This window comes from Solea solea, chromosome 16, assembly GCF_958295425.1.
Source record: "Solea solea chromosome 16, fSolSol10.1, whole genome shotgun sequence".
NCBI classification, from domain to species: domain Eukaryota; kingdom Metazoa; phylum Chordata; class Actinopteri; order Pleuronectiformes; family Soleidae; genus Solea; species Solea solea.
This window is the reverse complement of record NC_081149.1, coordinates 25,182,570-25,207,378: the sequence shown is the minus strand read 5'-3', so window position 1 is coordinate 25,207,378 and position 24,809 is coordinate 25,182,570. Positions and strand designations below refer to the sequence as shown.

Genomic DNA, 24,809 nt, shown 5'->3' with positions numbered 1-24,809 from the left:
CAAATACAATAAGATTATAATAAACAATAATAACTGCAGTCTCATCAAGATAAATGAATAAATGATAATTACAGACCAACTTTACTGGGATTAAACACCGAAGCAGAAAAAACAATTAATATAAAGTGAAATAAATGTGTTGTAAACAGATTCTGTACTAATATATATATATATTTGTAGTATAAATACTTTATATAACAGTCGTTCATTTAATGTGGAAAAAACATCAGCTTTATCAAAAAATCTGATGCAATAGCGGGAGGAGTGGTATATCAAAGGGGGCGGGGCTGTGTGTTTGTGCGTGCACGCGGGGGAGGGGCTTAGGATTCCGCTATAAAACGCGTCAGAGTCGCGTGAAGAAAATACAACCTGTTGTTTTTCTCATCGAAAGAAGAAGAAAAAGAAGAAGAAAAAAAAGATGAGTCACGTCGACGTGAAAAATCTGAAACCGACAACTTTCGAAGAAGAAAACTACGATGAATATGAATATTACAACCTGACGGATAAATACACAGGTGAGGAAACGGATTCTGTCGCTTTGTTTGTTTTAAAGTGACGCTAAATGACGTGGTTCGTGTTGGTTCTGTTACAGAAGGTTCGGCCCGTAAAGGCAGAACAAAGAAGGAGGCGAGCGACAACACCAACAGACCCAATCCCGGCGGACATGAGCGGAAGATCGTGGAGAAACTGCACAACAGCGAGAAGAAAGCCAAAGAGTGAAGGACACTGAGGTAACGTTGGCTTCATAACTGTGGAGAAAAACCGAAGCCGAATGAAAGGGTGACTGTCATTCATGTGACTGGTGGAAATATTAAGACAATTCATCAGCTCTGGATTTCAACAGAATCAGTCAAACTCTAAATTGGCGAATAGCCAAAGGACATCTGGTGAGCGAAAAAGTAAACAAGCCAAAGCCAAGAGGTAGAAAAAAGCCCGCCTTCGTCAACGTTATGTAAATATCTGTAGATTAAAAAAACCCTAAAGCCGAACGAAAGAGCGACTTGTTTTCTGTGACTGGTAAAGTTACAGAAACTTTTCATCAGCTCTGGACTTCAGCAGAATCCGTCCCACACTAAATTGACGAATGGCCCAATGACATCTGGTGAGCAGGAAAGTAAACATGCCCATATTTGATCCTCCACTTTTTTTCTCCATTCTGTCACATTTTAAGACACTTGTTTTCCCTTGTCTATAAAAATTATTTAAACTTTATTAATAAATAAAACGGTTTCAGCCAAAAAGAAACCTGCTGCTGTAACAGTTTATAAAAGTCATATTTTTCTCTACTCTGAATTTATATAGATTTATTTTTATTTGTACTTTGTCACATCAGGTTGTAATTATTTGTTTGTTTTTTAGGCCACGTGACACTCACTATGCGTCGCCCTGAACCTGAAGTGATTGTTTTTTTCCCCCTTGGAACTGTTTATCCTCCACAGTCCACAGGGGGGCGCCTTTTCTGCTACTGCACATAAACATTTTGTCTCTTTGTTTGAGTCTGAGGAATTTGACTTGAATCCATTTTGTGTATTAGAACCACAATTTTGGATTTTATTTTTGTAATCTGAAAGGACAACAGGCTTTATCTTGTTTGTGTTTTTTGCTCTATAGCAGCAGTTCCCAAACACTGGGTTGGCGCCCACAGATGGGTCACAGGGAATTTTTTTGGGGGTCCTCAAATCTTTTTGTTGAAAATGATTTGTGTACGTTTAAAATAAAATAAAATAAAATCAATTAAAATATATATATATATATATATATATATATAAATAAATATTTTTGTCTCTAACGCAGGACAACTTGGACGGCTTTTCTCGGACATTGACATTGACCGTGGTCTCCTTGGCAACAGAATGAGACGCATGGACTGTCTTTTTGCGCTCTGGTGGGCGTGGTTCTACCCGGGCGTGAGGAGGAGCCTGAACTTCCAGGGATCTTCACACAGCAGATCCTGCACTGTGGCTCCTCCGCCTGTAGGTGGCGTGTGCACTGGGTCCACAGTGGGATGAGGACAGTGCACCGTGATGTGACCGTGGTGTCGGAAGAATCTGGTAAATTCTGTGTTTAAAAAAAGTTATTAAAGTAAATTTTACTAATAAAAACATTGTTTTTTCAAAGTGACTGGAATGTCGTTTGTTTTCTCTTGCTGCCACCTAGAGTCGGCTGAAGGTGACGCAATAGGGAAAATTATAATAAAGATGTGGATGCAATCGAGAGCTGCAGCTAATCATTATTTTCATAATTGCTTCATCTGTTTATTGAAATGATGACGAAAAATGACAGAAAGTAGAAAATATTCACATTTATGAAGCTGAAAAATGACAGAAAGTAGAAAATATTCACATTTAAGAAGCTGAAAAATAACAGAAAGTAGAAAATATTCACATTTAAGAAGCTGAAAATGACAGAAAGTAGAAAATATTCACATTTAAGAAGCTGAAAATGACAGAAAGTAGAAAATATTCACATTTAAGAAGCTGAAAAATGACAGAAAGTAGAAAATATTCACATTTAAGAAGCTGAAAATGACAGAAAGTAGAAAATATTCACATTTAAGAAGCTGAAAAATGACAGAAAGTAGAAAATATTCACATTTAAGAAACTGAAAAATGACAGAAAGTAGAAAATATTCACATTTAAGAAACTGAAAAATGACAGAAAGTAGAAAATATTCACATTTAAGAAACTGAAAAATGACAGAAACTAGAAAATATTTACATTTAAGAAACTGAAAAATGACAGAAACTAGAAAATATTCACATTTAAGCTGAAAAACGACAGAAAGTAGAAAATATTCACATTTAAGAAACTGAAAAATGACAGAAAGTAGAAAATATTCACATTTAAGAAGCTGAAGAATGACAGAAAGTAGAAAATATTCACATTTAAGAAACTGAAAAATGACAGAAAGTAGAAAATATTCACATTTAAGAAACTGAAAAATGACAGAAACTAGAAAATATTCACATTTAAGAAGCTGAAAATGACAGAAAGTAGAAAATATTCACATTTAAGAAGCTGAAAAATGACAGAAAGTAGAAAATATTCACATTTAAGAAACTGAAAAATGACAGAAAGTAGAAAATATTCACATTTAAGAAACTGAAAAATGACAGAAAGTAGAAAATATTCACATTTAAGAAACTGAAAAATGACAGAAACTAGAAAATATTTACATTTAAGAAACTGAAAAATGACAGAAACTAGAAAATATTCACATTTAAGCTGAAAAACGACAGAAAGTAGAAAATATTCACATTTAAGAAACTGAAAAATGACAGAAAGTAGAAAATATTCACATTTAAGAAGCTGAAGAATGACAGAAAGTAGAAAATATTCACATTTAAGAAACTGAAAAATGACAGAAAGTAGAAAATATTCACATTTAAGAAACTGAAAAATGACAGAAACTAGAAAATATTCACATTTAAGAAACTGAAAAATGACAGAAACTAGAAAATATTTACATTTAAGAAACTGAAAAATGACAGAAACTAGAAAATATTCACATTTAAGCTGAAAAACGACAGAAAGTAGAAAATATTCACATTTAAGAAACTGAAAAATGACAGAAACTAGAAAATATGGGTTAGGGTTTTCTTTTCTCCACCATAGTTTCTGTGATGACCCCGCCCACACAGAGGAGGAGCTATGTGCTAAGTGATGCAACAGAAGTTTCACATTGATCAAAGTTTAAATTTTTTATATAAAATATCACTTCAGCCACGTTGTTTCCTTTCTGTTTTTATATTTAAATAAATAAAGAGTTTAATTGTCAACAAACTTCAAACTCTCGCCATCATTACAAGAGTTTTTTTTTTCAGGTAAATCTATGAGTGGGAAACTGACACCCACACACACACACACACACACACACACACACTCCTGCAGTGGAGACACCAGTGCTTTTAGAAACTCCCCTGGTTGCCTAGCAACTAGTCCTAAGGTTTTCCAAAAGAGACATGTCTGAGTGTATGATATGATATGCTCTGTGTGTGTGTGTGTGTGTGTGTGTGTGTGTGTGTGGGAGAGTGAGTGGTTTACAAACTTCAGTTTCCTGTTGGAAACTCATAAATGTTCTTAAATATATTTAAATGAAAATATGTTTGTGGATTACTCTTACTGTGAGTCAGACTTTTCAACAAGAAAACCTATGTTTTATAACCGCTCACTCTCCCACACCAAAGCCCAGAGAGAAAATCAGTGATTTTAACATCACACACACACACACACACTGCTGCCTCCATCACTAAGTTCAAATGTCTTATTTTGTCACTTCAGTGTTTGAAATCCTTTGTTCAGATTGACTTCAGTGACACAAAGTGACCACACGAGGCAGCAGAGGAGCAGCAGCAGCTGCTGTGGACCCGCAGCTAAAATCACTTGTATTTTCTATGGGGTTTGGTTTGGGACTTAAGTTTATAATAGTTCACAAATGTGTTCGATATAATAAACATAAACATTAATAAATAGATATAATATCCGTGCGATGTGCCAACGACACAGGTCTAAAATATTCACATTACGTAGAAACAAAAACAAAGCCTGGTTGTTTTGACAGGAAGCTTTAATAACTCGCACTTTTCTTTGGGAAAAAGCGTTAATTAAGTTCAACACTGGAATCGGAGCGGCTTTAGAAGATCTCTGAGGAACACGAGAGAGTCCACAGGAAACACGGGAGGAAGAAGTAACGAGGCTCAGAGGAGCGAGGGATCAACCACCCGTCACTGTGTGTGTGTGTGTGTGTACTCGTGTCTGTGGTTTGAACGGGAATCGTGTGCTATGCCTTTACTAAGCGCTTTGAGTAACCGTGGCAACAAAAATCTGAAGAATCTCCACATACACACGAATGGGAAACGCAGTTCACAACCCCGCCCACTTCGGAGCGTCACAGTGTCGTCAAACTTTAACGTAGAGACGTGGTTGAAACTTTAAACGGATCAAAAGACTTGAGACTTTTGTCACCAAAGTCAAAGTTTTGATACATATTACGGTTTTTAAACCATCGCAGTTTAAGTTTTGTACTTTAGCCGTTAGCGTGAAGCATGAAAATAATGACACAAACCTCTAAACAAACTCTTCTCCTGCTCACAATTTCAAACCCACACAGACAGTTTCTACATAAACACGTTGCTCTGGTTGTCGTCTAACCCTGTGTGTTGTTTTCAGTTTTTCTTAAAATCACCTAAAAGCACAGAGAGTTCTGCTCAAACCTCTCATTCACTCCCATGTTAACACTCTGCTCTGGAGTTTTTTAAAAATCAAGATGAGGGTGATTTTAAAACGGTTGTGTCTCTGTGTGTCTCTGTGTCTTTCTGTGTCCCTGTGTGTCTTTCTGTGTCTGTGTGTCTTTCTGTGTCTTTCTGTGTGTCTCTGTGTGTCTTTGTGTGTCTTTCTGTGTCTCTCTGTGTCTTTCTGTGTCTGTGTGTCTTTCTGTGTGTCTTTCTGTGTCTCTGTGTGTCTCTGTGTGTCTTTCTGTGTGTCTCTGTGTGTCTTTCTGTGTGTCTTTCTGTGTGTCTCTGTGTCTCTGTGTGTCTTTCTGTGTGTCTCTGTGTGTCTTTCTGTGTGTCTCTCTGTGTCTCTGTGTGTCTTTCTGTGTCTTTCTGTGTGTCTCTCTGTGTCTCTGTGTCTCTGTGTGTCTTTCTGTGTCTTTCTGTGTGTCTCTCTGTGTCTCTGTGTGTCTTTCTGTGTGTCTTTCTGTGTCTCTGTGTGTCTCTGTGTGTCTTTCTGTGTGTCTTTCTGTGTGTCTCTCTGTGTCTCTGTGTCTCTGTGTGTCTTTCTGTGTGTCTCTCTGTGTCTCTGTGTGTCTTTCTGTGTCTTTCTGTGTGTCTCTCTGTGTCTCTGTGTGTCTTTCTGTGTGTCTTTGTGTGTCTCTGTGTGTCTTTCTGTGTGTCTTTCTGTGTGTCTCTCTGTGTCTCTGTGTGTCTTTCTGTGTGTCTTTCTGTGTCTTTCTGTGTGTCTCTCTGTGTCTCTGTGTGTCTTTCTGTGTGTCTTTCTGTGTCTCTGTGTGTCTCTGTGTGTCTCTGTGTGTCTTTCTGTGTGTCTCTCTGTGTCTCTGTGTCTCTGTGTGTCTTTCTGTGTCTTTCTGTGTGTCTCTCTGTGTCTCTGTGTGTCTTTCTGTGTCTCTGTGTCTCTGTGTGTCTTTCTGTGTGTCTTTCTGTGTCTGTGTGTCTTTCTGTGTGTCTTTCTGTGTCTCTGTGTGTCTCTGTGTGTCTTTCTGTGTGTCTCTCTGTGTCTCTGTGTCTCTGTGTGTCTTTCTGTGTCTTTCTGTGTGTCTCTCTGTGTCTCTGTGTGTCTTTCTGTGTGTCTTTCTGTGTCTGTGTGTCTTTCTGTGTGTCTTTCTGTGTCTCTGTGTGTCTCTGTGTGTCTTTCTGTGTGTCTCTCTGTGTCTCTGTGTCTCTGTGTGTCTTTCTGTGTCTTTCTGTGTGTCTCTCTGTGTCTCTGTGTGTCTTTCTGTGTGTCTCTGTGTATTTCACTCCAGAGACGGATGTGGAAAGAGACGAGAGAAGACACAGAACAGGCGAACGAAAACAAAATAAAATCCCCATCATCTGAGGGTTCACTCATTCATTTGGCATGCATGGATGAGAGGAGAGAGAGAGAGTGGGTGGGTGGATGAGATGCAGTGAGGAGATGAGGAGGAGGATGAAGGGTGAAGGGTGAAGGGTGAAGGGTGAAGGGGATTTAATTCATTTGTTTATTTATTTCTATATTTTGAACGAGGAATTCCTTCAGTCCAGAGACGCTGATCTGTCCGAGCGCAGGAGAGCGAAGACAGAGGGGGAGGAGGTCCAGAGCATCTCCACCCTTCCTCTGTGTGTGTGTGTGCGTGCGTGTGCGTGTGTGCGTGTGAGTGTGCGTGTATGCGTGTGACTGTGTGTGTGTGTGTGCGTGTGCGTGCGTGTGTGTGTGTGTGTGTGTGTTGGATGTAAACATGTATCATTAGGCATCATTAACCACAAATTATACAGAAGAAAGACACATGCTGCTGTTGCAGGGTGTGTGTGTGTGTGTGTATAACTGTGTGTGTGTATAACTTTGTGTGTGTGTGTGTATAACTGTGTGTGTGTGTGTGTGTGTGTGTGTGTGTGTGTGTGTGTGTGTGTGTGTGTGTGTGTATAACTGTGTGTGTGTGTGCGTGTGTGTGTGTATAACTGTGTGTGTGTGTGTGTATGTGTGTGTGTGTAAATCTAATACACGTGTCATGTGATTAAAGGAAGAGCTTCATCACTGTTGACACTTCAGATGAATGTGAGTCTGTGTGAGAGGATATTAAACAGTGAAAAAATGAGAGAGAGACGATGGAGGAGGAGGAGGAGGGGTTAAAAGTCTCTCTCTCTCTGTGTGTGTGTGTCTCTCTCTCTCTCTCTCTCTCTCTCTCTCCACCTGTTAGCGCAGAAAGACCCTCACATTCTCATCCACTTGTTAGTGCAGGAATCTCCTCCACTCTCTATCTGAGGTAAGAAAACACATTTTTATTGCTGCAGATTTCTCTCTCTGTCTCTGTCTCTCTGTCTCTGTCTCTGTGTCTCTGTCTCTCTCTCTCTCTGTGTCTCTCTCTCTGTGTCTCTCTCTCTCTGTGTCCTCTGTGTTTGAATGTTTAGAATTATTACTCACTTCTCCCTCGTCTCCTGTTTCCTCTTCAAAAAAGCTTACGTTATTTTTAATGCGACACTAAAAGAAAAACTAAAAGGATACAACTTTGGTGTGGGAGAGTGAGTGGTTTACAAACATTTTTTGGGTACATTTTCAGTGACTCTCTGGAGTAAGATGAAGGGAAATTAATCAGGAACAATGTCCTCTCCACGCGGGGGCTTTATATGGATCAGATTTGCGATATATCGTTGGATTTGTGTGGATTTAAAGTGACAGTGAGCGCTCACACGTTTGCCTGCCAACATGGCCGCTCATAGAGGCCGCGCCATGTGACGTCTGGGAGTTTGAAAGTGTAGTTGTAAACAGGATATGACAGAATATTTATGCAGCTGGTCTATTCACACGGGCTGTGTCTTCCGCTGACTCGTCGTCCTCTAAAGTGATCAAATCAACTTTATATTCTTTAATTAAAAAGTGGCCAGGGTTTACCCAAGAGTTCAAAACAACATAAAGTAATTAAAGGGCCCTCATGTCCCCACAAAAGTCATGGAGCCAGCCCTTGGCAAATCACAGAAATTCAAAGTGGCCATGGTTTCTATCGATTTTTTTGTTCGGCTTGGGCTATATCATCTTCCCACAAAGTTTCAGGAAATTCGGTGGAAATTAATTTTTGGCTCGTTTTTCACCTTGGGGGCGCCCATGGGCAAGGCAAGGGACCAGGCTCCATGACAATATTCACCACACCTGCGCTGTTTCAGCCCTTTGCGTTCGTGCTCCAGCCCTAATAAAAGTAAAAGGGTAAAATAGTGACATAGAAGTGTCTGGGTTCTGATCCTGAAGTCACGCCAAAAAGAAAAGGTGGGTCTTTAAAAGTGATTTAAAATGTTCAACAGTGGAGGCAAGTTTAATTTCCATGGGTAACTCGTTCTAAGATAAGACCCGATGTCGCGATGAAGCATGAATCCAGATGTTATAAATGCATGGATTTGGGTCTCTAAATTTTGGGATTTTGGAACCATGCTCAAAGAGCGTGTTGGGTGCGCGTGGACAGCGCATGTGCGAATTGAACTTCCACCGCACCAGTAGGTGGAGTTTCAAGCCCCACTCACCAAGCAGAATAAAACATTTCGACAACAGAAGAAGTCATCGCCAAGGATAGTCGTCTGAGGCTCAACCTGGCAACCCTCGAACCGGCTGCCACTCCGACTCCCGTGCTCGCTGGACCGTTCAGCTGTGAGCCGGGACCTATTCCCTGCATCCAGACTTGTACTGCCCCCCGATGGTGAAGTGGGATACTACAGGACCCTGACGTGTGCGTATACCAGGGTCCACGCAATGCGACTGAAGTATACCACGGGCTTTAGACCTTGCGAGGGAGACAGGCCTTCACCTTGGCGATGAGCCTCAGTTGGAAAAATCTGGACTTAATTTGTTTGTCATATTTGAAAGTGCTGTCAAAGAAGAAGGCTTTTAACACAAGTGTGGACTCTTGGGGCCAGAGGACACAACACACCCACATCCACTTCATCAGGGCGAGCCAACACTATCCCAATCTAATCCAATAATCTGTAAGCAGAATTGTGTGGGCCCTCACAGCCAGCCGCCGTTCTGCCAGCAGGTGGCGCTAAACCCTTGACTCAGTTGTCATGTGCTGATGTTGTCTGGCTGGGTTTCGTAGCTGATCGGTCAATGTATGGCAAAGTTATCGGGACACTTCCTGTTTCGTGGTGAACGGTCCAAATTCGCCAAAATTCCGACAGATGCTGTGGCCACGCCCATGTACAGTCTTCGAGAGCTTTTGATAACTTTTCATCTTTAAATGTGTTTAGTACAAATCGATGCATGTTTTTATGTCGGTATGATTGTCACGTTCAGGCAAGTTTACAGAACGCCAAATTCCAAATAGCTGACTTCCTGTTGAGTTGACGCCATGGTCTTAATAGACTTTTTTGTTCGTCTTGGGCGGGGACAAGTCTCCACCAAGTTTCATGGTGCCACTGAGCCATTTTGCACCACTTTAATGTATTGCCTTTATTTTATAACAGTTCTGATTTGTGTGACAATTGAGTTTTGAAACAAGGTCAATTTAGTTTTTTGCCTGCCAACATGGCCGTCGTTATTTTCCATATAAAGAGCTTTGACTTTACGTTAACGCCCCCCACAAATTTTTTTCCCTTGAGCGCCCCCTCCTGACCATACTGGATGCTCACTGTGTTCTACAGAATCGTGGTTGAGAGTTAGCGTGCAGCAGAAACACGCAGGGAAAAAAAAGAGTAATTTCTGCCAGAACAATCTCTGCGTCTCAGTGGGATTAAAAAAAACAAAACCCAAAAAAGCAAACCAACACATTAGAATTCAATCCAGCGACGGCTGCATGTAAATGATCCAGGCTGAGCTCACACATGCTCCTGCTGCTGACAGGAAGAGAGGATAGAAATGATGCTACAGAACTTTACCTTCATCTCACATCTGAACCATGTTACTTTGAAATCCCTAATCTGGATTAAATGTGCGTGTCGATGCGACGATGACAGTGTAACATGATCTAATAATTTAACAGGTTTTTTTAAATTTTCCTTATACTTTTACTAACATGCGTTCATAATGTTCATAAATTCCGTCGTTGTCGTCGTCGCGTGGTAACGCAGTCGTGACGATGTGCTCTTTCACTCCAGTTTTGCTCTTTTTCTTTCCCACAATTCCTGGCGGCGGTGTGTGTGTGTGTGTGTGTGTGTGTGTGTGTGCTGCTTCAGTGCTGTCAGCGTCTATCAGCACAAACATTCTCCCACATGAAAGTGGAATCTGGTGCTTGTCCAGTGACTGACGCTCACAGTGGGATTACCTCGCTCTCTCTCTCTCTCTCTCTCTCTCTCTCCCCTATGCAAATATATTTTTTACCACTTTAATTCAGTTTAACTGGTTTTTTAAAATATCCTTTCATGCTGATATTCCACATATATCTTCAGTGCAGAGTCAGTGCAGGTCTCTCTCTAAGAACATGATCACGTCTTTATCTCACTCTTTGTAAACCACTCACTCTCCCACACCAAAGCCCAGAGAGAAAAGCAGTGATTTTAGCTGCTGGTCCTCTGCTGCCTCGTGTGGTCACTTTGTGTCACTGAGGTCAAACTGGCAGCAGTGGATCAACAACTCCTGTGTGTGTGATGTTAAAATCATTGGTTTTCTTTATGAGGTTTGGTGTGACGTAGATTTTATTACACTTTTGTTCAAGTGTATAAAACTGAACTCTGTAAACCGCTCCATTGCTAAGTTCAAATGTCTTATTTAGTAAAATTAGGTGTTAGAAATCCTTTGTTCAGATTAACATCAGTGACACAAAGTGACCACACGAGGCAGCAGAGGACCAGCAGCTCCTGTGTCCCTGCCAGCTAAAATCACTGATTTTCTCGGTGGACTTTGGTGTGGGAGAGTGAGTGGTTTACAAACTTACGTTATACTGAAGAAAGAAAATGATTGTTTCAAATAAAATCTCCGTCAGTTTTTCTCCGTGTGGAGCTGCCTCTGGCTGTAGGGGGCGCTGACAGCACAGTCAATGACAGGCGCTGTGTGTGTGTTTTCAGACTCTATGACGGTGCGGAGAGGAAAGAAGCTCAGCATCTCCATCCAGGAACACATGGCCATCGACGTTTGTCCTGGACCAATCAGACCCATCCAGCAGATCTCCGCCTACTTCCCCCGCCTGTCCCCCACCTCCCCCACCCCCATCTCCCCAAACCCCGCCTTGTCCCCGGTCCCCGCCTCCTCCCCTCTGGCCCTCAGCCCCGCCTCCGGGACCTCTGGAATGGGCGGGGCTCACCTTCTGTCTCCACTGCTGGCCCATGGCAGGTCCGGCGGCGGCGGCGGGGGGTCGTTGTCTCTGACGAGCAGCGTGGACACGTCTGTGGACATCAACAGCTCTGACAGTGACGACTGCAGTGAGTGTGTGTGTTAAAAGTTACACACTGCACTTCAAATAACACAAACTGTCCATTTATGAAAGAAACCTCAAAGTTTATATGTGAAATGTTTGACTTGGTGTCAAATTATTATGGTTTGTCACACACACACATTCCTGTATGGGCATCATGGTGAGGTCTGAGTGAATGCACTATAGATGTGAGGACCACCTTTTCTGTTGAGCTTAACGATAAAAAAAATGCTACAATTCCACACAACATGGCGCCCTGACACAAGTTTCCACTTCAGCTTCTTAAAAAAATTAATTTGAAAGAGTCAGTGCCAAATCCATATCACCATTGAAGTGAGGACCTTCTCATGAGGGAACTGCTGGTTTCATTTGTGGCTAGTACAAACAAACTACTACACAACTACTGTCTTCCTAATGCGCACGCACACACACACACACACACATTTTGACTTCTATGACAGCAGGATATTATAACATGTTATTACTGCTGCTGCTGATGCTGCTTCTCTCTTGTTGTTGATTGTCATGATCAGTCATTAGAAAACCAGGAGTTCACACATCACATGACCTCAGCCAACAGATCACATGACCTCAGCCAACAGATCACATGACCTCAGCCATCACACAAAACAATTATTATTTGTTTGGTCGATCTTTGTCGAGTGATTTTTTTTTCGCTTTGCAGTTTCCTGTCTTTGTGAGTGTGAGTGTGAGTGTGTGTGTGTGTGTGTGTGTGTGTGTTTGTGTATTCATAAGCTGACGACTAAATAAAGCTCAAATCCCTGTGAATCACACACAAACACACAGGTTGTGTATCCTCTTATGTAACAACACTGGACCAACACCAGGTCGTGTTTGTGTCTTCTCTACACATGGTGTGTGTATGTTTGTGTGTGTGTGTGTGTGTGCTGATGGTTGTCATGGTGACGGTGTGTCTCCTCCCCCTCTCGTCTCAGCTGCTCTGGGAACTCTGGAGTTCGAGCTGCGGTACGATCAGAGCTCCAGCGAGCTGCACTGCACCATTCTACGTGCCAAGGTGAGAACACGCCCCCACACCTGTGGACACGCCCACACGTGTGAACACCTGAATCCTGAACATCAGCCTTGCAGTTACAAAGTTACAAAAATGATTTCACAAATAACTGTTACTATCATTATAAATGTTTATCTCCCACAAAAAAGCACAGCAGTGACAGCACACAGGAGTTGATCCACTGCTGCCTCCATCACTAAGTTCAAATTCTGTGAAATTCGGCATTAAAAATTGTGCGATCAGATTGACCTCAGTGACACAAAGTGACCACACGAGGCAGCAAAGGACCAGCAGCTAAAATCACTGATTTCTCTATGGGGTTTGGTGTGTGAGAGTGAGTGGTTTCAAACTTCAGTTTCCTGTTTTTGGACTTTTTTTGAATTCATCATATCTTTGTTTCATCAGCTGTTTGTTTATTGACTGAAGTCCGCCCTGAGTCATGTGACATATGTTATTAATACTTAACATTTAAAGGAGATTTCAATAAGAAACAGAAATGATTCACAGTTGTAGATTTTGCAGTGAAGGTGTGTGTGCGTGTGTGTGTGTGTGCGTGTGTGAGTGTGTGCATGTGTGAGTGTGTGCGTGTGTGTGTGAGTGTGTGTGTGTGCGTGTGCATGTGTGAGTGTGTGCGTGTGTGTGTGAGTGTGTGTGTGTGTGTGTGCGTGTGTGAGTCTTAAGGTCACAGTCTCCGTCTGTTTCGTCAGCGTCATTAATGTCGTCGTGAGGAAGAAAAAAAACTCTTCAAATGTCAAAGCTGTTGAAAGAAATTTCGCAGCAATTTGTCGACTCGTCAACGAGGTCGTGAAGTTTGATCCTGTGTGTGTGTGTGTGTGTGTGTCCAGGTATTACTAATGTTGTGGGGACCTAAACCTGTTTACACAGTCACGTTGTTTTTGTTTTTTTTAGTTTAATGTAAGTTTAGACAAAGTAGAGTATTTTAAAACTACATGTTTATTCTGTACGTACACACACACACACATATAGTGCGACAGTGTTTGCGTTGTCATGACAACAGTCATGTGCAGTGTCGATGGTATTGATTATGGATCGTCTGTGTTCAGGGTCTGAAGCCGATGGACTTCAATGGTCTCGCTGACCCGTACGTCAAACTGCACCTGCTGCCCGGAGCCTGCAAGGTGAGAAGTGCTGAGTCATCGCTCACCTGGTTCACCTGGACGTCAGCTGACTGTGTGTGTGTGTGTCCTTCAGGCCAACAAGCTGAAAACAAAGACGATCCGTAACTGTCTGAATCCAGTGTGGAGTGAAACTCTGACCTACGTCGGAATCACAGAGGACGACATGCACAGGAAGACACTCAGGTGTGTGTGTGTGTGTGTGTGTGTGTGAGAACTTACTTCTCCTTCTCTCACCTTTTCACCTCCTCTCTCATCTCCTCTTCCCATGTATCCTCTCTCCTTTCCTCCTTGTGTCCTCACACCTTGCATCCTCTCCTCTTGTCCCCTCCCCTCCATGCCTCCTCTCTCCTTGTTTCTCTGTCTCTGCTCTCTCTCCATCTCCTCGTCCCCTCTTTGCCTCCATGTCTCCTCACCTCCTCCCTCCTCGTCTCCTTGTCCACAGGTTGTCTGTGTGCGACGAGGACAAATTGACTCATAATGAGTTGATCGGAGAGTCGCGAGTTCCTCTGAAACGGATGAAACCAGACCAGAGCAAACGCTTCCACACCTGTCTGGAGCATCCACCGCCGGTAACACACACTTCCTGTTCCACTGTCACATGACCTCCGTAACCTCGCTGTCTCCATGGAAACGCGTTGGTGTACAAACACTAAATATGCTGCAAGTCTACGATAAAAACAGGGCTACGTTCAAGCAAAAGAGCTGGAGGCAAAGGATTATGGGATGTGTTATGAACATTTCCCTCTCTCTCTCTCCCACAGGTCCCCTCCCCCACAGCCATGGGTGAAGCTCTCAGAGGAATATCCTGTTACCTGAGAGAGGTGAGACTCAGGAACCTGCTTTACTAAAATAATCTAAAATAATCTGATTACACCAATTGAAGTCATTAACTGCATCACTAATCTGTTCTCATCCAGAAAGGTTTTATATGTATATATATGTATATATGTACAAAGTGACCACACGAGGCAGCAGTAACCAGCAGCTCCTGTGTCCCTGCTAAAATGGACTGAGTGATCAGATTCATGTAATCTTAAGTGTTTTTAATGTTACACATTGTAATTCAGACGCGTCTCCTCATGTCCTCAGTGGGAGAACGAGCAGTTGCACAGCCTGGAGGAAAGGGGGCGCCTCCTCCTATCCCTGCAGTTTCTGCCACCGCTCGCTCTGGATGATAAAGAAGAAGAAGACAGAGGACGTGGGGGCGGTCTGTGTGTGGGCGTGAAGCGCTGTGCCCACCTGGCGGCCATGGACGTCAACGGATTCTCCGACCCTTACGTCAAAATGTAAGATCCCATGGATGAAGCTCCACCCCTTTGGTTCCATTCATCCAATGTATATAATTCATGTCTATATATATATGTATATATATATATATATACATATATACATATATGTATATGTATATATGTATATATGTGTATATACATATACATGTATATGTATATACACATATATACATATAAGTGTATATATATATATATACACGTATATATACATATATGTATATGTATATGTATATACACATATATACATATACGTATATATATATATACACGTATATATACATATACATATATATGTATATGTATATACATATACATATATATGTATATGTATGTATATATATTACCAGATTTATTTCTGTTTTTTTTTTCCAGGTTTATTTCCAGGTTGTGCAGCCCACAGAGCATGTGTAATAGTGTTACTCCCATGATGCCTCTGGGCTCTACTTGCTCGGCGCATGCATGAACAGGATGAAAGGAGTAACACAGTCACAGCTTTTATTATCGGGGATCGGGAATGGTGTGCTATGACTTCTCTAAGCGTTTCGAGTAACCATGGTGACAAAAATTGCAAAAAGCTGCAAATAATCTCCACATACACATGAATGGGAAATGGCGCAAAAAATGATCAGAACCAAGCCCACCTCTCATTCACTCTCATGTTAAAAATGAAGACAAGGGTGATTTTTCATTTCTCTGTCAGTTCACTGCCGTTTGTCACTGATGATGTAAATGTGGGAGCTGCTGAAAGCCTCCTGACGCTCACACACCAAACATTTACTCTCTGTCATCAACCGTTCTGACAATATGACGACTTTAAAACATGCTGTTTTCTCTGTTTCTCAGAGGTTTTGGAGAGACACAGATGCGTGGGCGGGCGGGGGGGAGGGGGAATCAAGGAACGGGGGAATTAGGGAGGGGCTTGTGAGTCTCTCTGTCTTGCTTTCTCCCTACAAGATTTGGGTTTTATTATGTATTATTTATGGCTAGGAAGGGACTTGGACAGAAAGCATTTGTGACATGTTGCCTCTATTAGCTCAGCTGGTAAAGAGATGCACTCAGGATGTCTTTTCTTTTTTCACTCCTGCTGATGTGGTTACATTTAAAAATGATGATCGTGACAATGAAAATGTATTTTCAATTAAACAGTGCATTTGTATGTAAAAGTTACTGTGACATGACCATTAGCCCTGAACATCTTCATGTTATCAAATCTAGCCGTCGTTAAAAAGCCCTGGTCGAAATGCTTCAAGTTTTAAAGGTTCAATACACGCAAAATCGACAGCAACAAGCAGACATTTTAGTAGATGCAAAACATTCTATTGAGAACTAGAACTACAATGACGACATACTATACTATGACTTTTTGTCTCATTTTGGACGACATACTATACTATGACTTTTTGTCTCATTTTTGACGACATACTATACTATGACTTTTTGTCTCATTTAGGACGACATACTATACTATGACTTTTTGTCTCATTTTTGACGACATACTATACTATGACTTTTTGTCTCATTTTTGACGACATACTATACTATGACTTTTTGTCTCATTTTTGACGACATACTATACTATGACTTTTTGTCTCATTTTTGACGACATACTCTACTATGACTTTTTGTCTCATTTTTGACGACATACTATACTATGACTTTTTGTCTCATTTTTGACGACATACTATACTATGACTTTTTGTCTCATTTTTGACGACATACTATACTATGACTTTTTGTCTCATTTTTGACGACATACTATACTATGACTTTTTGTCTCATTTTTGACGACATACTCTACTATGACTTTTTGTCTCATTTTTGACGACATACTATACTATGACTTTTTGTCTCATTTTTGACGACATACTATACTATGACTTTTTGTCTCATTTTTGACGACATACTATACTATGACTTTTTGTCTCATTTTGGACGACATACTATACTATGACTTTTTGTCTCATTTTGGACGACATACTATACTATGACTTTTTGTCTCATTTAGGACGACATACTATACTATGACTTTTTGTCTCATTTAGGACGACATACAAAACTATGACTTTTTTGGATGATTTCGGACGACATACTATACTATGACGTTTTTGTCTCATTTTTGACGCATACTATACTATGACTTTTTTGTCTCATTTTGGACGACATACTATATCTATGACTTTTTTGTCTCATTTTTGACGACATACTATACTATGACGTTTTTGTCTCATTTTGGACGACATACTATATCTATGACTTTTTTGTCTCATTTTTGACGACATACTATACTACGACTTTTTAGGGTGATTTTGGACGACATTCTATACCATGACTTTTTAGTCTCATTTTTGACGACATACTATACTATGACTTTTTGTCTCATTTAGGACGACATACTATACTATGACTTTTTGTCTCATTTAGGACGACATACAAAACTATGACTTTTTTGGATGATTTCGGACGACATACTATACTATGACGTTTTTGTCTCATTTTTGACGCATACTATACTATGACTCTTTTGTCTCATTTTGGACGACATACTATATCTATGACTTTTTTGTCTCATTTTGGACGACATACTATACTATGACGTTTTTGTCTCATTTTGGACGACATACTATATCTATGACTTTTTTGTCTCATTTTTGACGACATACTATACTACGACTTTTTAGGGTGATTTTGGACGACATTCTATACCATGACTTTTTAGTCTCATTTTTGACGACATACTATACTATGACTTTTTGTCTCATTTAGGACGACATACTATACTATGACTTTTTGTCTCATTTAGGACGACATACTATACTATGACTTTTTGTCTCATTTAGGCGACATACAAAACTATGACTTTTTTGGATGATTTCGGACGACATACTATACTATGACGTTTTTGTCTCATTTTTGACGCATACTATACTATGACTTTTTTGTCTCATTTTGGACGACATACTATATCTATGACTTTTTTGTCTCATTTTTGACGACATACTATACTATACTATGACTTTTTTGTCTCATTTTGGACAACATACTTTACCATGACTTTTTTGTCTCATTTTGGACGACATACTATATCTATGACTTTTTTGTCTCATTTTTGACGACATACTATACTATGCCTTTTTTGTCTCATTTTTGACAACATAATATAATATGACTTTTTTGTCTCATATTTGAAGAAATACTACACTATGACGTTTTTGGGTGATTTTGGACGACATACTATACTATGACTTTTTTGACCGATTTTGGACGACATACTATACTATGACTTTTTTGTCTCATTTTGGACGACATACTATATCTATGACTTTTTTGGGTGATTTCGACGACATACTATACTATGACTCTTTTGAATGATTTTGGACGACATACTATACTATGACTTTTTTGTCGCATTTTGGACGACATACTTTACTATGACTTTTTTGTCTCATTTTTGACGACATACTATACTATGACTTTTTTGTCTCATATTTGACGAAATACTACACTATGACTTTTTTGTCTCATATTTGACGAAATACTATACTATGACTTTTTTGACCGATTTTGGACAGCATCCTATACTATGACTTTTTTGTCTCATTTTGGACGACATACTATATCTATGACATTTTTGTCTAATTTTTGACGACATACTATACTATGACTTTTTTGTCTCATTTTTGACGACATACTATACTATAACATTTTTGGGTGATTTTGGACGACATTCTATACTATGACTTTTTTGGGTGATTTTGGATGACATGCTATACTATGACTTTTTTGGGTGATTTTTGACAACATACTATACTACGACTTTTTGTCTCATATTTGACGACTTTCGATACTTTGACTTTTTTGTCTCATTTTTGACAACATAATATACTATGACTTTTTTGTCTCATATTTGACGACATACTATACTATGACTCTTTTGAGTGATTTTGGACGACATACTATACTATGACTTTTTTGTCTCATTTTGTACGACATACTTTACTATGACTTTTATGTCTCATTTTGGACGACGTACTATATCTATGACTTTTTTGTCTCATATTTGACGACATACTATACTATGACTCTTTTGAGTGATTTTGGACGACATACTAAACTATGAATATTTAGTCTCATTTTTGACGACATCCTATACTATGACCTTTTTTGTCTCATTTTTGACAACATACTATACTATGCCTTTTTTGTCTCATTTTTGACAACATAATATAATATGACTTTTTTGTCTCATATTTGAAGAAATACTACACTATGACGTTTTTGGGTGATTTTGGACGACATACTATACTATGACTTTTTTGACCGATTTTGGACGACATACTATACTATGACGTTTTTGGGTGATTTTGGACGACATACTATACTATGACTTTTTTGACCGATTTTGGACGACATACTATACTATGACTTTTTGGACGGATTTTGGACGACATACTATACTATGACTTTTTTGACAGATTTTGGACGACATACTATACTATGACTTTTTTGACCAATTTTGGACAACATACTATACTATGACTTTTTTGTGTGATTTTGGACGACATACTATACTATGACTTTTTTGTGTGATTTTGGACGACATACTATACTATGACTTTTTCAGATGATTTTGGACGACATACTATACTATGACTTTTTTGACCAATTTTGGACGACATACTATACTATGACTTTTTTGAGTGATTTTGGACGACATACTATACTATGACTTCTTTGAGTGATTTTGGACGACATACTATACTATGACTTTTTTGAGTGATTTTAGACGACATACTATACTATGACTTTTTTGACCCATTTTGGACGACATACTATAACATGATGATTCAAAGTCGTTCAGGGAAACAAGGTTGGTGCAGTGGATAGCACTTCTGACTTTAACATAGAAGACCTGGGTTCAAGCCCTGGTTGGAACAAGTGTCTTCTGCAATCCTGACAAGTATTGGCGTTAATTTAGATGACATACTATGACCTTTCTTACCGATTGTGGACGTCATACTATACTATGACTTCTTTGAGTGATTTTGGACGACATACTATACTATGACTTTTTTGACCAATTTTGGACGACATACTATACTATGACTTTTTTGACTGATTTTGGACGACATACTATACTATGACTTTTTTGACCAATTTTGGACGACATACTATACTATGACTTTTTTGACCGATTTTGGACGACATACTATACTATGACTTTTTTGTGTGATTTTGGACGACATACTATACTATGACTTCTTTGAGTGATTTAGGACAACATACTATACTATGACTTTTTTGACCAATTTTGGACGACATACTATACTATGACTTTTTTGTGTGATTTTGGAAGACATACTATACTATGACTTTTTTGTGTGATTTTGGACGACATACTATACTATGACTTTTTTGTGTGATTTTGGACGACATACTATACTATGACTTTTTTGTGTGATTTTGGACGACATACTATACTATGACTTTTTCAGATGATTTTGGACGACATACTATACTATGACTTTTTTGACCAATTTTGGACGACATACTATACTATGACTTTTTGAGTGATTTTGGACGACATACTATACTATGACTTCTTTGAGTGATTTTGGACGACATACTATACTATGACTTTTTTGAGTGATTTTAGACGACATACTATACTATGACTTTTTTGACCCATTTTGGACGACATACTATAACATGATGATTCAAAGTCGTTCAGGGAAACAAGGTTGGTGCAGTGGATAGCACTTCTGACTTTAACATAGAAGACCTGGGTTCAAGCCCTGGTTGGAACAAGTGTCTTCTGCAATCCTGACAAGTATTGGTGTTAATTTAGATGACATACTATGACCTTTCTTACCGATTGTGGACGTCATACTATACTATGACTTCTTTGAGTGATTTTGGACGACATACTATACTATGACTTTTTTGACCAATTTTGGACGACATACTATACTATGACTTTTTTGACTGATTTTGGACGACATACTATACTATGACTTTTTTGTGTGATTTTGGACGACATACTATACTATGACTTCTTTGAGTGATTTAGGACAACATACTATACTATGACTTTTTTGTGTAATTTTGGACGACATACTATACTATGACTTTTTTGTGTGATTTTGGACGACATACTATACTATGACTTTTTTGACCAATTTTGGACGACATACTATACTATGACTTTTTTGTGTGATTTTGAACGACATACTATACTATGACTTTTTTGTGTGATTTTGGAAGACATACTATACTATGACTTTTTTGTGTGATTTTGGACGACATACTATACTATGACTTTTTTGTGTGATTTTGGACGACATACTATACTATGACTTTTTTGAACAATTTTGGACGACATACTATACTATGACTTTTTCAGATGATTTTGGACGACTTACTATACTATGACTTTTTTGACCTATTTTTGGACGACATACTATACTATGATTTTTCTGACCGATTTTGGACGACACACTATACTATGACTTTTTTGGGTGATTTTGGACGACTTACTATACGATGACGTTTTTGTGTGATTTTGGACGACATATTATACTATGACTTTTTTGACCAATTTTGGACGACATACTATACTATGACTTTTTTGACCGATTTTGGACGACATACTATACTATGACTTTTTTGACAGATTTTGAACGACATTCTATACTATGACTTTTTTGTGTGATTTTGGACGACATACTATACTATGACTTTTTTGTGTGATTTTGGACGACATACTATACTATGACTTTTTTGACCCATTTTGGACGACATACTATACTATGACTTTTTTGTGTGATTTTGGACGACATACTATACTATGACTTTTTTGAGTGATTTTGGACGACATACTATACTATGACTTTTTTTGAGTGATTTTAGACGACATACTATACTATGACTTTTTTGACCCATTTTGGACGACATACTATAACATGATGATTCAAAGTCGTTCAGGGAAACAAGGTTGGTGCAGTGGATAGCACTTCTGACTTTAACATAGAAGACCTGGGTTCAAGCCCTGGTTGGAACAAGTGTCTTCTGCAATCCTGACAAGTATTGGTGTTAATTTAGATGACATACTATGACCTTTCTTACCGATTGTGGACGTCATACTATACTATGACTTCTTTGAGTGATTTTGGACGACATACTATACTATGACTTTGTTGACCAATTTTGGACGACATACTATACTATGACTTTTTTGACCGATTTTGGACGACATACTATACTATGACTCTTTTGTGTGATTTTGGACGACATACTATACTATGACTTCTTTGAGTGATTTAGGACAACATACTATACTATGACTTTTTTGACCAATTTTGGACGACATACTATACTATGACTTTTTTGTGTGATTTTGGAAGACATACTATACTATGACTTTTTTGACCAATTTTGGACGACATACTATACTATGACTTTTTTGAGTGATTTTGGACGACATACTATACTATGACTTCTTTGAGTGATTTTGGACGACATTCTATACTATGACTTTTTTTGAGTGATTTTAGACGACATACTATACTATGACTTTTTTGACCCATTTTGGACGACATACTATAACATGATGATTCAAAGTCGTTCAGGGAAACAAGGTTGGTGCGGTGGATAGCACTTCTGACTTTAACATAGAAGACCTGGGTTCAAGCCCTGGTTGGAACAAGTGTCTTCTGCAATCCTGACAAGTATTGGTGTTAATTTAGATGACCTTTCTTACCGATTGTGGACGTCATACTATACTATGACTTCTTTGAGTGATTTTGGACGACATACTATACTATGACTTTTTTGACCAATTTTGGACGACATACTATACTATGACTTTTTTGACCGATTTTGGACGACATACTATACTATGACTCTTTTGTGTGATTTTGGACGACATACTATACTATGACTTCTTTGAGTGATTTAGGACAACATACTATACTATGACTTTTTTGACCAATTTCGGACGACATACTATACTATGACGTTTTTGTCTCATTTTTGACGCATACTATACTATGACTTTTTTGTCTCATTTTGGACGACATACTATATCTATGACTTTTTTGTCTCATTTTTGACGACATACTATACTATGACGTTTTTGTCTCATTTTGGACGACATACTATATCTATGACTTTTTTGTCTCATTTTTGACGACATACTATACTACGACTTTTTAGGGTGATTTTGGACGACATTCTATACCATGACTTTTTAGTCTCATTTTTGACGACATACTATACTATGACTTTTTGTCTCATTTAGGACGACATACTATACTATGACTTTTTGTCTCATTTAGGACGACATACAAAACTATGACTTTTTTGGATGATTTCGGACGACATACTATACTATGACGTTTTTGTCTCATTTTTGACGCATACTATACTATGACTCTTTTGTCTCATTTTGGACGACATACTATATCTATGACTTTTTTGTCTCATTTTGGACGACATACTATACTATGACGTTTTTGTCTCATTTTGGACGACATACTATATCTATGACTTTTTTGTCTCATTTTTGACGACATACTATACTACGACTTTTTAGGGTGATTTTGGACGACATTCTATACCATGACTTTTTAGTCTCATTTTTGACGACATACTATACTATGACTTTTTGTCTCATTTAGGACGACATACTATACTATGACTTTTTGTCTCATTTAGGACGACATACTATACTATGACTTTTTGTCTCATTTAGGCGACATACAAAACTATGACTTTTTTGGATGATTTCGGACGACATACTATACTATGACGTTTTTGTCTCATTTTTGACGCATACTATACTATGACTTTTTTGTCTCATTTTGGACGACATACTATATCTATGACTTTTTTGTCTCATTTTTGACGACATACTATACTATACTATGACTTTTTTGTCTCATTTTGGACAACATACTTTACCATGACTTTTTTGTCTCATTTTGGACGACATACTATATCTATGACTTTTTTGTCTCATTTTTGACGACATACTATACTATGCCTTTTTTGTCTCATTTTTGACAACATAATATAATATGACTTTTTTGTCTCATATTTGAAGAAATACTACACTATGACGTTTTTGGGTGATTTTGGACGACATACTATACTATGACTTTTTTGACCGATTTTGGACGACATACTATACTATGACTTTTTTGTCTCATTTTGGACGACATACTATATCTATGACTTTTTTGGGTGATTTCGACGACATACTATACTATGACTCTTTTGAATGATTTTGGACGACATACTATACTATGACTTTTTTGTCGCATTTTGGACGACATACTTTACTATGACTTTTTTGTCTCATTTTTGACGACATACTATACTATGACTTTTTTGTCTCATATTTGACGAAATACTACACTATGACTTTTTTGTCTCATATTTGACGAAATACTATACTATGACTTTTTTGACCGATTTTGGACAGCATCCTATACTATGACTTTTTTGTCTCATTTTGGACGACATACTATATCTATGACATTTTTGTCTAATTTTTGACGACATACTATACTATGACTTTTTTGTCTCATTTTTGACGACATACTATACTATAACATTTTTGGGTGATTTTGGACGACATTCTATACTATGACTTTTTTGGGTGATTTTGGATGACATGCTATACTATGACTTTTTTGGGTGATTTTTGACAACATACTATACTACGACTTTTTGTCTCATATTTGACGACTTTCGATACTTTGACTTTTTTGTCTCATTTTTGACAACATAATATACTATGACTTTTTTGTCTCATATTTGACGAC

At 38.6% G+C, this 24,809-nt stretch overlaps 2 protein-coding genes across 2 annotated transcripts in view; both read left to right on the top strand.

The window, feature by feature from the left end:
- The first annotated feature begins 353 nt into the window (after positions 1-353).
- Positions 354-2,121, top strand: nupr1b (nuclear protein 1b). The gene is made up of 3 exons (XM_058654128.1): positions 354-515; positions 593-731; positions 1,795-2,121. Exons 1-2 carry the CDS (start codon positions 419-421, stop codon positions 718-720), a joined length of 225 nt encoding a protein of 74 aa, XP_058510111.1. The 5' UTR covers positions 354-418; the 3' UTR covers positions 721-731; positions 1,795-2,121.
- Positions 2,122-11,182: 9,061 nt separating this feature from the next.
- doc2a (double C2-like domains, alpha) overlaps positions 11,183-24,809 on the top strand; it is a 64,810-nt gene continuing 51,183 nt past the window's right edge. Inside the window, exons 1-7 of the mRNA XM_058654072.1 lie at positions 11,183-11,531; positions 12,481-12,560; positions 13,622-13,696; positions 13,770-13,879; positions 14,139-14,265; positions 14,458-14,517; positions 14,786-14,982. Of these exons, the coding sequence (XP_058510055.1) occupies positions 11,183-11,531; positions 12,481-12,560; positions 13,622-13,696; positions 13,770-13,879; positions 14,139-14,265; positions 14,458-14,517; positions 14,786-14,982 (998 nt within the window). The remainder of the gene's footprint in view (positions 11,532-12,480; positions 12,561-13,621; positions 13,697-13,769; positions 13,880-14,138; positions 14,266-14,457; positions 14,518-14,785; positions 14,983-24,809) is intronic.

Coding starts and splice junctions, on each gene's coding strand:
- nupr1b (XM_058654128.1), top strand. CDS start 419: ATGAGTCACGTCGACGTGAAAAATCTGAAACCGACAACTTTCGAAGAA. Junction 516..592: donor CCTGACGGATAAATACACAG/GTGAGGAAACGG, acceptor GTTCTGTTACAG/AAGGTTCGGCCCGTAAAGGC.